General features: G+C 39.2%; 2 gene segments (V, D, J or C); one reads left to right on the top strand and one right to left on the bottom strand.

The window, feature by feature from the left end:
• Positions 1-3557: 3557 nt before the first annotated feature.
• Positions 3558-4394, bottom strand: LOC125145753. The segment is given in 2 exon segments: positions 3558-3942; positions 4053-4394. Coding segments are annotated over 2 exon segments (399 nt in total).
• On the top strand, positions 4199-6407 carry LOC125145709. The segment is given in 2 exon segments: positions 4199-4282; positions 6081-6407. Coding segments are annotated over 2 exon segments (393 nt in total).
• Positions 6408-14381: the final 7974 nt, after the last annotated feature.

The following is a 14381-nucleotide window of genomic DNA, read 5'->3' as shown; positions in this document are numbered from 1 at the left end:
CTCACACGACCCTCGGAAATTCCACAACATCATCTCTTCTCTGCTCAACCCCCCGGCTCCACCTTCTTCATCCTCCCTGACTGCAGAAGACTTTGCTTCTTTCTACCAAGAGAAGATTGAGGAAATCTGCCGGACCTTCCCTTCAGCCCTGACTGCACTTACATCTCAGAGTATGCATTCTCCTACACCTTCGTTCTCACATTTCTCAACTGTGGCAGCAGAAGAGTTTTTACATCTCATCCAGTCCTGCAATCCTACCACCTGCCCATTGGATCCACTCCCTACCACTATGTTCCAGACCATCTTGCAAGACCTTTTGCCCTTCATTTCCACTATCGTCAATAGATCCATGGTATCTGGTCAGATCAGAGGGCCCAGTACTTGGTCCTCTTCTTTTCTCCCTGTATACTCACTCTCTTGGGGAAGTTATTTCATCACATGGGTTCTCTTACCACTGCTATGCTGATGATACACAACTTATCTTCTCTTTCCAACCCTCAGATGCCACAGCTTCTGATTGGATATCAGCATGTCTGGCAGAAATTTCATCATGGATGACTGCTCATCAGTTAAAGCTCAATCCTAGCAAAACTGAACTGCTGTTCATCCTAGGTGATTCATCCCCAGGTCATGATCTTGCTATATCCTTGCACAACGATCTGATCTCCCCTTCAGCCACAGCTCGCAACCTTGGGGTAACCATGGACAATCAACTGTCCTTTTCCTCTCATGTTGCTAATGTGACTCGCTCATGTCGGTTTCTTCTCTACAACATTAGAAGGATTTGGCCATTTTTGTCTACACAGACTGCTCAGGTACTTGTTCAGTCTCTTGTCATTTCTAGACTGGATTACTGCAATGCACTGCTGGCAGGTCTACCTATGAACGGAATCCGTCCTCTGCAAATGATCCAAAATGCAGCTGCCCGGCTTGTTTTCAACCTGCCAAAGCATACCACCCCACTGCTGCGATCCCTCCACTGGCTTCCGGTAGCTGCATGCATCCGATTCAAAACACTGATGCTGGCCTACAAAGCCAAAAATGGACCAGCTCCATCTTACCTCAAAGCCCTCATCATTCCTCGCACTGCACCCCGCAACCCCCGATCTACCAGCACTGCTCGACTGGTTCCACCATCTCTCAGGGTAAGAGGCATGTATACTACAAGACTCTTCTCTGTTCTGGCACCAAGGTAGTGGAATGAACTTCCCCTAGAGGTCCGGACAGCTGAGTCACTGGCTATTATCAAGCGGTGGTTGAAGACCTACTTATTCAGGAAACACTTCAACTAGCATTACTTTCCTTATCTTTTGCATTAAAAAAACAAAAAACAAAACAAAAACCTTTGACACTTTTTCATTGTAACTTTGAACAAATGTTTTAAACTCATGGTATCTTAAGTATGTAACCTAGTGAACCATCATTAATGTATTCAATGTTAGAGATTTAAGTACTTATGTACGTCGCTCTGGATAAGGGCATCTGCCAAATGCTGTAAATGTAACATAAAACATATTTGCTGAACATGTTGCAGCATTAGCTGTTCATTAATACATTGCACTACTTGTTAATGTTTTTATGTGTCAATAATTATGCAACAACAATATAAAAAACACTGGATTTAGTTTTATAAAATGACATTCAAGTTCATTCCCAATGGCTGATCATTTCAAGCCCTTCTGAGTTCTTAAACATGGTGTGATCCCTACTGATTCATAAAGGATGATGTAAATTGTCTTTGATTGCTTGCCTATGTTTGGGACAGCATGTGAAAAGGGGCTTGGTCCTCATAAAGAGCTTGATGTCCATTTTGTCTCAGCCATGTGAGGTTATTCTAAAATACAAATTCACTTTTCATTACTCTTTTGTTTTTGCAATTCTGAACAATTTATTATGTTTTTCATTTAATCTTTGTCACAGGTTCCAAATTTAGATCCATGCTTTTGTTTCACTGTTTTTTGTTTCCATTTTCCAGTAATTAATTAGATGTAGATCTAGATTCTAGCTCAGTTACAGGTGTTTTATTATTGATCTACAGTACTTTCATCTCCAATGTCCACCAATGCCTTTACCCTTATTACATATTTTGAACTAATGGAAGAATTCTTATGAATTATTTATTAATTTTTTGGATTAATTAAGTTCTTAAACTGAAAGGTTTATTTCAGTCTGTTATGCAAATTATAACAGAAATAAGATGTGAAAGCGAACCTGCTTACACAGTTATATAAAGATACAGTTTTACCCTGTGAAACACACGCACAAACACACACTCTCAGTGTGCAGTGGCATGAAACTCTGACTTGCATAAGTCCCAGAATAGATCAACACTTTCAGCAGATGTTCATGCTTATTCAGTCAAACTCACTCAAACACAACACACAGAGTTGAACTCAGCCTGCTTTTAACTTTCCCCAACCAGAAGCCATGGATGAACAAGGAAATTTTCAGGTCTTCTGAGCAAATCTGAGAATGGTGTATTATGTAAACCAAATACAAGTATAAAGTAGATAGAAGAAACCTTATGCAATCATTTTAACAGAGGTTGAAGAGGATCATTAAAGACATATCTTACTCCAGTCCTAGACTGCTCAAACTTCTCCCATCCAAGAAACACTAAAAGAGCCTTTGCTGCCATACCAGCAGGCTAGGCTTCTACCACCCAGCATTCAACATACTGAACCCCTCTCAATGCCCCTAATCCCCCACAACACCCACACTTCTTTTTCATTAGATCAACTTACACAATTGTTCAGTTTGCACACACTTTCCTACTTCTGCACATAGACAGCACTGTGCAAAGCACTACTTCCATTCCAATCGCACTCTTTTTAACTCAGTGTACAATTGCAATTTATTTTCATGTGATTGATCAGGATTTACTGATTTGGGTGAAAAATCATTCAAACTTTAAAAGAAAAGTAAGTACATTATTTCTGTAATCCTTGATGTTATTAGTATAATTAATGTAAAACCATTTTGTTATGAGTGACCCCAAATGGTCAGAATTCTTGCCTGTGTTTTAATCTAACAAGTTCACTTTTTTGGCCAAGATTCATGTTTCTGTTGCAGACTGTATGAAAAGCTTTGTTAAAATGGCTTCAGAATTGAGGGATGGTTGTTAGCAATTGAAAAAGCACTGCAATATCACAGAGAATAATTGGTCAGAGTTACGTTATGAATTTGTTGTGAATATGTGAATAATCTCACTCATGTTATTTGGACTTCTTTCTTGTTAGGGTGTAATCTTCCACTATTCATCCAATAAGCTTCGTCAGTGAAGCTGGCAAGATTTCACAAATTGGTTTGTGGTCATCGATCTTCCCCTGCCTGCCTTCCCTGTCATGAATGTCATTAAACAAAGTCATGTAATGAGAAAATGATTTATCTTACAGTAATGGATGTGATGAACTGTGTTCACTGTGATGTGATGATTATTAAGAGATCTCTAATGTGAGTTGTGAGTTAGTGTGATGTGCTTTTTCTCCTCCACAGAGTGTCATTGTGTTGTATCACATCCTCCAACTCATCACCTGCAGTCGTTCCCAGCAGCAGCAGTTCAGTCTCTCTACAATCTGACTGAGGGATGTTTTTGTACGACTCTATAACACAGTGTGTACAGGGTGGCACTACTGATGTAATGCCTACTCTGACAGTAGTAATCTCCTGCATCTTCAGTCTGGACTCCAATGATGGTCAGAGTGAAATCAGATCCAGATCCACTGCCACTGAAACGAGCTGGAATACCTGACTGTAGCTGATTTACATATTTAATTAGGGGTTTAGGAGCTTCTCCAGGTTTCTGCTGATAGCAGTGTAAACGTTCACCATATGAGGTTGTGTACACTGCCTGACTGGTTTTACAGTTGATGGTGACTGTTTCTCCTGGAAGAACAGATGTCACTGCAGGAGTCTGAGTTACTGTGACTTGACCTCTGCATTCTGAAAAATACACAATAACGCAGCATGAAACTGAAATATTCTAATAGAAACAATAAGTGTATTAGTATGAACAGATGATTGTAGAGATAAAATATGAAGCAGTGTCTGACCTTGAGTCCAGAGGATCAGTGTCATGGTAGCTGTGGGTGAAGTTGCTGTAGCAGCAGCTCTCAGTCATGAAGTGTTAAAGTCACAGCACTATAAACACTCCCAGATCACTGAAGCATGTGCTGCCAATGCAAAGTGTCCTCTAAGTATGGAAACACCTTTACCACATTCCCCCAGTCTTACTGTCATTCTCACATTACTACAGAGTTATTGTGTGGATGTTACTTCTGGAGTCAGATGGAGATTTTCTGGAAAATAGTGCCATGCATTAGTACATTAATATATGATTTGTTTTTGTGTTCTTGTTATATAAACATAAAAGTTGTTTTGTTGTGATAATGACTTAAGTTCCTCATGATGTCTGCATAAGAACATTGCAGTAAAAAAGGTGTGCTTTTTTTCATGTGATTGATAACTTCCACATTAATGTCTGACACTTAAGAGGGAGGCTGTGATGTCTGTGAAGACAATATAATGACCTTACTGTCGTTAATCCTGCTGCTGTTTCTGAAAGCACAGTTAAACTAGCTGCACGTATAATACTGTTAATAGCGCTAAAAGAGGAAAGCAAGGAAAGTTCTTACATCACAGAACAATTATTTAATATAAAATGTTTATTTAAATAAATGTGTGACAAAACATGTACAAAACAATTTAGAGTGTTATGTGAGTAAAGGCTTAAAGTTATAATAATCCATTACATATTGAAATTTGGATATATGCAGAGATCATGAGAAAATTAAGTCGTGATCACAACAAAACAACATTTATGTCTTGATAACGAGAAAATTATGTTGTTATCACAACAAAACATTAAATAAGAAAATATTATAATGCATGGCCTCTAAAGACTTCAAATGAACAAATGAATTAGATAGAGAAATGTAAAGTTCATAGATTTGTTTATTTTCCTTGAAATTCTCAGGAGAATCTCATCACTTATCTCTCACTATAACCAGAATTACTGAACGTGTGTGTGTGTGTGTGTGTTCACTGTAGTGTGACAGAGGTTTTTGTACGACGCCTTCATAGGAATGTATTACTGTGGATCATTTTTGGTGGAGGAACCAAACTGTCTGTAGGCCGTAAGTAACCTGTTTACTAATGACTGAAATTGAGTGTGTTCAGATTAATGACTGAAATGGAGTGTGTTCAGGTTAATGACTGAAATGGAGTGTGTTCAGATTAATGACTGAAATGGAGTGTGTTCAGGTTAATGACTGAAATGGAGTGTGTTCAGATTAATGGTTGAAATGGAGTGTGTTCAGAATTATTTTAAAATTTACAAAATCAATATTTTATAGCGGGGGCACGGTGGCTTAGTGGGTAGCACGTTCGCCTCACACCTCCAGGGTCGGGGTTCGATTCCCGCCTCCGCCTTGTGTGTGTGGAGTTTGCATGTTCTCCCCGTGCCTCGGGGGTTTCCTCCGGGTACTCCGGTTTCCTCCCCCGGTCCAAAGACATGCATGGTAGGTTGATTGGCATCTCTGGAAAATTGTCCGTAGTGTGTGATTGCGTGAGTGAATGAGAGTGTGTGTGTGTGTGTGTGTGTGCCCTGCGATGGGTTGGCACTCCGTCCAGGGTGTATCCTGCCTTGATGCCCGATGACGCCTGAGATAGGCACAGGCTCCCCGTGACCCGAGGTAGTTCGGATAAAGCGGTAGAAAATGAATGAATGAATATTTTATAGCAACTTGTTTTTCAAATTCACTATTAGGAAATGTCCGTTTAAATGTTTGTTTTTAATGTTTGTATGAAATAAGTTTCTTATTCGAATTTCACTTATTTTAGAAGTTTCATAAAATGTGTCTGACTTTAGTGACAATAGCTCGTTCTAATTGAAATAACATTTATATAATTGTTTGTGCAAATGACTGTAACAGAGTTTCACTGATTTATTCTAGCTACATTTAATATCTCAGAGACTGTGACTCTGTGTGTGTGTGTGTGTGTGTGTGTGTGTGTGTGTGTGTGTGTGTGTGTGTGTGTGTGTGTGTGTGTGTGTGGGTGTGTGTGTGGGTGACATCCAGCCCAGTGTGACAGTGCTGTCCCCCTCCAGTGTGGAGCTGCAGCAGGAGAAGGTCACACTCGTGTGTGTGGCCCACAAGGGCTTCCCCTCCGACTGGAAGTTGAGCTGGAAGGTTGACGGCAGCAGCTGGAGCTCGGGGACAAGCCACAGCGCCGCTATTCTGAACGCGGACGGCCTCTACAGCTGGAGCAGCACGCTGAGCCTCCACCCGGATCAGTGGAGGAACAAGGTGGTGACCTGTGAGGCCTCCAAAGACAACCAACCTACTGTGGTGAGCACAGTGAACACAGAGCAGTGCTCAGAGCTGTGAGCTCACACACACTTTACTCAGCTCACCTCACCTTCACTGAGTGCTACATGTGGCTTTAACTGCTCAAATCATCCACTCTCATCATTTCATTTGTCTTATTAACGTGAGCTCACACATTCCTTTAACTCTTTAACTCAGCTCTTCTTCTTATCACCTAAATATGTGTTCAGTGTGTGGATCGCTGCAATGTCCTCCTTTGAATTATTAATAAAAGCTTTTGAATCAGTAAACACGGCTGTTTTATATTGTTGATTATACACATCATACACAAGTCACCAAGGAATCGGTCTCAGTATCTGCTTTAGAACCTGATTAATCATGAGAAAGACATTTGACCATAATAATAATCATGTATTGTCAGTATTTGTGTCAGTAAAATACTGTCACAATGGATATGGAAATTATACCTGAAAACCATGACTATATTTCTAATACTATATATTACACATACTGTACTAAAAAGCTAAGATGGTTATCCTAGTAATATTATCTACATGTGCTTCAACTTAAAAGAGAGTCAATAATCACAACAAAACTTTTACTGCTGCATATGTACTACAGAATCTGCAACCTTACTTCTGGCCGCATTAGGTCAAAAGAGATTTTGCTATTTTTTTCTACATTTAGGTATTACTGGGTTATAGTAAAAAAAAAAAAAAAAACACACTTCTGTATTTACAATAAGTTAATTAACACCCACTGTCTAATGTCCTTAACACATTTTGCAACCTTATTAAGATTTATTTTATCTTGCTTTGCTAAAAACTATCACTCTATATCATCAGTATAATAGTGGAACCTAATAATAAGTTTTTCTAATATTTTTACACAGAGATATAATATATATGGGAAAGAGCATTAGGCCTAAAATAGAACATTGTGGAACTCTGATGATAACCTTCGTATGCGTACAGATGTCACCAATTACACCTACAAACTGAAACAATCAGACAAATAAGACCTGATCCAGGAGACAGCTGTGTAACATGTTGTAAACTAAGATTAGTAGAGAGAAAGTAAAAAAACACTCAGTACACAGTACACACAGTACACTCCTGGCCAAGTTCACTTCAGATGTGACTTCTGCCAAGACTTCTTTCTGAAAGGAAAAGCTTCTGCACATGATCCTCATTATCTACACAACATCTTCTCTTCACTACTCAAAACCCCCGCTAACACCTGCTTTATCCTCACTGACTGCTGAAGACTTTGCTTCTTTTTAATTCAATTCAATTCACGTTCATTTGCATTGCACTTTTTACAATTGACATTGTCTCAAAGCAGCTTTACAGAACATAAACAAAGAACAAAAGGTTAATATAAAGAATAATAAAGATTAATAGAATACAAAATTCAAAATTAATATTAGATATATTTAGTTCAGAATGTGTATGTATTTATCCCCAATGATCAAGTCTGAGCTGACTCAGGCAGCAGTGGCAAGGAAGAACTCCCTTAGATTGGTAAAGGAAGAAACCTTGAGACTCAAACCTTGAAACCCCAGACTCAAAGGGGAACCCATCCTTATATGGGTGACACTGGAAGGTGTTAATATAAATATAACAAAGAAGATTGAGAAAATCTGCCAGACTTTTATTTCTACTCTGACTTCTACTCATTGTCACATTTCTCAACCATAGCAGCAGAAGAGATTTAACAACTTATCCAGTCTTGCAATCCTAACAGCTACCCACTGCTGCTCCTGATCACCACAGTCATCAATGGATTCCTATCATCTCATCATGTACCAATTTCCTTAAAGAGAGCAAGGGTTATTCCCATCCTGAAGAAACCTGCTCTGTATGCAAAAGCCATCAGTAACAGCTGAAACTCAATCCCAGAAAAACTGAACTGTTGATCATCCCTGGTGATTCATCCCCACCAGTGTTGTGCTAGTTACTAAGAAATAGTAACTAGTTACAGTTACTAGATACTTCATTCAAAATGTAACTCAATTACTTTGTTGAGTACTTACACCAAAAGGTAATGGGTTACTGTTAAACGTAACTTTTTATTTACTTTTTTAAAAAACATTCTTTAATGTTCCCATTAATGCCCTTTTATGCATTATGGTCTATACAAACACAAAACTGTTTGTTGATCTGTCCCTGGCTAACAGTCCAGTTAAAATCTAGTCACTGCTGTTTGGCTGCAGGGGCTTGATTTACTTCGAGTGTGTCCACCAACACAGGGTTAGCTTCTAGCTTTGTCGAGGCATGTAGTTTCTGGAGGTGCTTTGACAGATTGTAATTTCTGTTTATCGCAGTAGATAGGACCTTCAAACCAGAAAGACACAGCTTACATTTGAATAAAGGTTTTTGTCTTTATGCTCAACTAAAGTGAAATAATGAGCATATTTCCACTTTGAGAAACTCGTCTTGCTCTCGCCTTGACTTGCCATTACTGCCTCACATAGTTAAATAAACGGAAACATGCCCACAGTGCATCTTCTTCGTGTTTACAGGTTGGCATCCACCAATCCTACAATGCGTCGCTGCTGTAAACAGGTTAGGCTACACTTCAGCCAAAATTAATTAATTTAAAAAAGGAACAGACAACCGCACCATATGGTAACAGAGTTAATTTATTTAAAAAGTAATGTGTTAGAGTATTAGTTACTGTCAAAAGTAACTGCATTACAGTAAGGGGTTATTGCCCAACACTGATCCCCAAGTGAGGCTCTTGCAATATCCCTACACAATGATCTGGCCTCCCCTAACCATGGACAATCAACTGTCCTTTTCCTCACATGTTGATAATGTGACACGCTCATGTCGGTTTCTGCTCTACAACATCAGTTTTCGGTTTCTTCCATTTTTGTCCTCATAGGCTGCTCAGGTACTTATTCAGTCTCTTGTCATTTCAAGACTGGACTACTGCAACTCACTGCTTGCAGGTCTACTTATGATTACAATTAGTCCATTGCAAATGATCCAAAATGCTGATGCTTGACTTGTTAAATGAGGTCAATGGAGAGCAGGGAAAGTGCAAGCATGTGGCACCTCGAACAACAAAATATGCAGAATTCAGGACAAACACTAATATCTTTGTTGTTTAAAATAGGGCACGTCATCCTGAAAGAATTTTTCTCTCTACATAGAGGTGGACACTCTGCAGTGGCCTAGAAACATTTGGATGTTATTATTACAATTCAAGTTTGTGGGGAATGCTCAGGAAGTGTGTTCAGCATAATCGTTAGAACAGAGTATGGATTATGAAATCGTTAAATCATCTGTCTTGAAAGCGTATGAACTTGTTCCCAAACCCATCAGCAAAAATTTCATAAACCTGCCAAAACCGCCAGCCAAATGTATGTTGAGTTTGCGCATGAAAAATCTGCTTTGTTTGATAAGAGGTGCGCTGCAAACAAGGTTGTAATTTTGGAACAGTTAAAAGAACTTAAGTCGTGTCTTTCTGACAAAATAGTGTTCTATTAGAATGAACAAAAAGTCACTTTGCTTGCTGATGCTTCTGTTTTGCAAACGAGTTTATGCTTTCTCACAGAACTGTTTTTTTCTTAGAAAGTCTCTATGAATACTCCTAAAAATGTCTGGTGTTAATACACAAAAATCGACGGAAAGCACAAAAAGTGTTGCTTTAGTGCATGTACCACCACAACACTGACAGTTTACTTTCACTTTCCTCCATTAATTCTAAATTTGAACCTTTTATTATGTATGGTATGGTTTCACTTTCTGACATGGGTTTGGATTTTAAATCGGTGTGCATTCTGAGTCTTTTATTTTGGAGGGTATTTTCCTGCTATCAGACAAGTCTAGTGGTACAGATGTTCTGGTTCAGGGTATTGAACTTGGGGTAGTGAAGTGACCTTTGCATAATGTTTATCTTCATTTCAATGTAGTGGCTGGATTTGTTATAGTTTCAGTTTGTGCGCAGTTGCCAGTTAAGTGTTTCATTTATTTTGGGCAACAATTTAGCTGATGGGAAGGTTTTCTGTTGGCCTGTGGTAACTGACAACTCAACTTTGAATGAAAGTGATGAGCAGTCACACAAATTTCCCTCTCTTTTTACTTCTTGTATGGTGACTTGTGCCCAGGCCCAAAAAATTAAAGATGCTGATGATCATTTAGACACATTTATGTGTGGTATTATTCCTATGTGTGAAACCACATAGGAATTTTTGCAATGGATCCAGACATTCAATTTATTTCTGTAGTGAAGGAGGAATGTGATAAACTATGTGTAGGATGTGACCTCTGAAAGTCAAAATTGGCTAGCTTTTAACAGCTTAGTACTTTAATGACAACTTATTAATGCATAAATGGACACCTTCAAACCTGTGATGGTTCCAAAGCCTACACAGCCCAAGTTTTAAGTGTTTCCCATGACCATGATCTCTCTGGCTACTTAGGGGTGAGAAAGACTTTAACCATGTGTTATAGCATTTCTTTTGGCATGGTATGAAGTCAGATGTCAGCAGTTATTGTCATTCTTGTCATGTGTGCCAAGTAGCTGGTAAACCTAATCAGGCTATTCCCCCTGCCCCTATTCATCCTATACCTGTGATGGGTGAGCCTTTTGAAAGAATTTTAATAGACTGTGTGGTACCCTTCCTCGAACCAAGATTGGCCATACCTACTTGCTAACCTTTTTTACCACCTATGAGTTGCCAGAATACATCCCAGCAAGTACTGTACAATACTCCAAGGTTAAAAATTTTATGTCTGCACTTTTCAGAAAGGTTATGAAGCAACTGCACATTTACCAAAAGGTATCTAGTGCAAACCACCCTGAATCCCAAGGTGCCTTAGAGAGGTTTAATCAGACATTACAATCTATGCTTTAGTCCTACAGTTCCAATCAGGGAAAGGACTGGGATGAAGGGATTCCCTTATTATTATTTGCAATCCGTGATGCAGTGCAAGAGTCTCTTGGGTTCAGCCCAGCTGAATTAGTTTTTGTTCACGCTGTTTGTGGCCCTTTTTTCAAGGTGTTACAGGAAGAGTTCTTGTCTCAGAGTTCTATGAAATCTCCAGTCAAGAGTGTCCTAGAGTATGTCATGCAGCTTGTGAATTAGCCAAACACCCGCTGGCTACAACACAGTCCCATTTGTAAATGTGATTTGATAAGGAAGCACTGGAGCATACATTTCACACAACATGCATACAGGGTTAATCCCACAAAGCATGCCATTATGAAACAGATTATTTGATTGAAAATGGTCTTGCTGTGCCTAGCTCTAGTCTACCTTGCATACTAGTTCCAAAACCTGATAAAAGCTTTTGATTTGGATTGGTCAGATAGGTAGTACTAAGTTTGTAACAAAGTTGGATTATCTGAAGGGCTATTGGCAGGTACCACCCCATGTGCATCAAAAATTTCTGCATTTAGTACACCAGATAGGTTCCTCCAATATACTGTCATGGCCCTTGGCCTAAAAAATGCTCCTGCTCACCTTTCAGTGTCTAATATCTCAGGTCCTAGGTAATGTGGACAACTGTGAGTCTTACCATGATGATGTGGTTGTTTTTACAGATACATGGGGAAGCCATGTGTGCACCTTAATAAAAGTGGTTGCTCACCTCCAAGCTGCCACCCTTATGCTCAACTTGGCAAAATGTGAGTTTGGTCAAGCTATGGTGACCTACCTGGGTGAACAGGTGGGGCAAGGTGTTGTTTAACTCAGGGAAGCTAAGGTTCGGTCTATCGACTCCTTTCTTGCCCCAGGACTAAATGGGAGCTTAGGCAACTTTTGGGGATGGCTGGGTATTATAGGAGTTTTTGTAGAAACTTCTCAGATGTTGTGTTGCCTCTTACAAATCTACTCCATAGTTCAATCCCTTTTGTGTGGTCTTCTAGCTGTAAAGCCATGTTTGAGTCTGTAAAATTGCTTTTATGTATTGCTCCAAGTTCTTGCAACTCCTGATTTCATGAAACCCTTTAAACTCGAAGTAGACACAAGTGGTGCTGGTGCTGTTCTAATTCAGGAGGACATTCATGGCATAGATCATCCTGTCAGTTTTTTCTCACATAAGTTCAACCATTATCAGCTTAACTATAGCACTATTGAGAAGGAAGCCCGTGCCCTTTTGCTTGCTCTTCAACACCATGCCTTGATTCCATTACTGTTTTTACAGACCACAGTCCACTAGGGTTTTTACATCATATGTCAAATAACAACCAACATCTAATGTGGTGTTCCTTAGTTCTAAGACTTTAAAGTTTTAATTTAGATATTTGGCATAAGAAAGGTTTTAAGAACGTGGTGGCTGACTCGTTATCGTGATGCCATAATTGAAGTTGAACCTGATGTTCACTTTTAAGGGAGAAGTTATGCCTTAGTATGCTTTGATTCTTGCTTACTATTTTTTGTCTGTCGCTGGTGCCTGGGTGTTTGTTTGTTTTTGTCTGTTTCTTGTTCCACCCCTTCCAATTATCTCACCTTTCTACCTGTAACTTGATTGCATGATCGGCATATTACACCCCATGCCCCACCTCTTCCCAGTGCTATTGGGAGTTGGGTGCTATTGGGACTGTGCTGGATGGGAGTTTCTGGCGGACATTTAAGCCTCGTCAGCGAGATTTCCTAAAGGAATTCGGTTTTGAAAGGTTGAGTGCTGTGGTTTGTAAAAAAAAAAAAAAAAAAAAAATACACAATAACGCAGCATGAAACTGAAACATTCTAATAGAATCAGTAAGTGTATTAGTATGAACAGATGATTGTAGAGATAAAATATGAAGCATGTGCTGCCAATGCAAAGTGTCCTCTAAGAATGGAAACACCTTTACCACATTCCCCCAATCTTACTGTCATTCTCACACTACTACAGACTTATTGTGTGGATTTTACTTCTGGACTCAGATGGAGATTTTCTGGAAAATATTTTTTGGTATAAACATGTTAATTAAACTTGATAGATTTGTTTAATATCTTAGATTCTCAGGAAAATCTCATCAGTACTCCATCAGTCATTATTCATCATTTATCCTCTAGTCAAAACTTTTAGTCATACAACTGTATTTTTTAAATTTGACAATTACTGAAGTTTGTGTGTGTGTGTGTGTGTGTGTGTGTGTGTGTGTGTGTGTGTGTGTGTGTGTGTGTGTGTGTGTGAATGTAACTGTGGTACACTTTTGGTGTAGGAACCAAACTCTTTATGAAAAGTGTCTTCTTTGTCTAAAAGCTTCATTACTTTATTTAAAAAAATTCCATGAAATTTAATACAAAATAATGATGTGACAAATATAAAGAAATAGTTAGCAGAATTATGTCCTGTTGTATGAAGTGCAGATAAAAAATGTACACAATTGCACAAGTGTCACAACCAGGGAAGGAAGGAGGCAGACCCGTACACAGGATAGCTTCAAATGAATGGGGTTTAATAAATGATAAAGACAAAGACAGTAAATGATGAGAACTAAAGCAATACAGATGACGACACTTAAAAATGACTGACAATGACTAAGGTAACTAAACTTAACTAATGATTCCATGCTGCCATTGGCAACGCGGCTCACATTTATACAAAAGACAATGATGACACAATTAGGATCAGGTGTGAAGACAGGGAGGAGCAGACGAAGCCGGAGCAGACTTGTGACGAGGAACAATAACAGTAGCACATGGCCAGAAGTCCGGGCTGATCCCTGACAACAAGCTAGACACAAAAATAAGAACTATGTGGATGAAATGGGACGCACTGTGGCTTAGTGGTTAGCACGTTCGCCTCACACCTCCAGGGTTGGGGGATCGATTCAAGCCTCCGCCTTGTGTGTGTGGAGTGCATGTTCTCCCCGTGCCTCTGGGGTTTCCTCCAGGTAGTTTAGTTTAGTTTAGTTTATTTATTTATAAAGCACATTTAAAAACAACAGTCGTTGCAGCCAAAGTGCTGTACATCGAGTAAAAACAAACAAGAACAGTGCAAAAATAAAAACACAATCCAAAAACCTGTCAAACAGAGTTAAAACATACAGAGTAAAAGTGGGTTTTTAGAGCAGATTTAAACAATGAGACAGTGGTAGCAGATCTTA

Source organism: Tachysurus fulvidraco, chromosome 10, assembly GCF_022655615.1.
Source record: "Tachysurus fulvidraco isolate hzauxx_2018 chromosome 10, HZAU_PFXX_2.0, whole genome shotgun sequence".
Lineage (NCBI taxonomy): Eukaryota > Metazoa > Chordata > Actinopteri > Siluriformes > Bagridae > Tachysurus > Tachysurus fulvidraco.
This window is presented reverse-complemented; position numbering and strand designations above follow the sequence as displayed.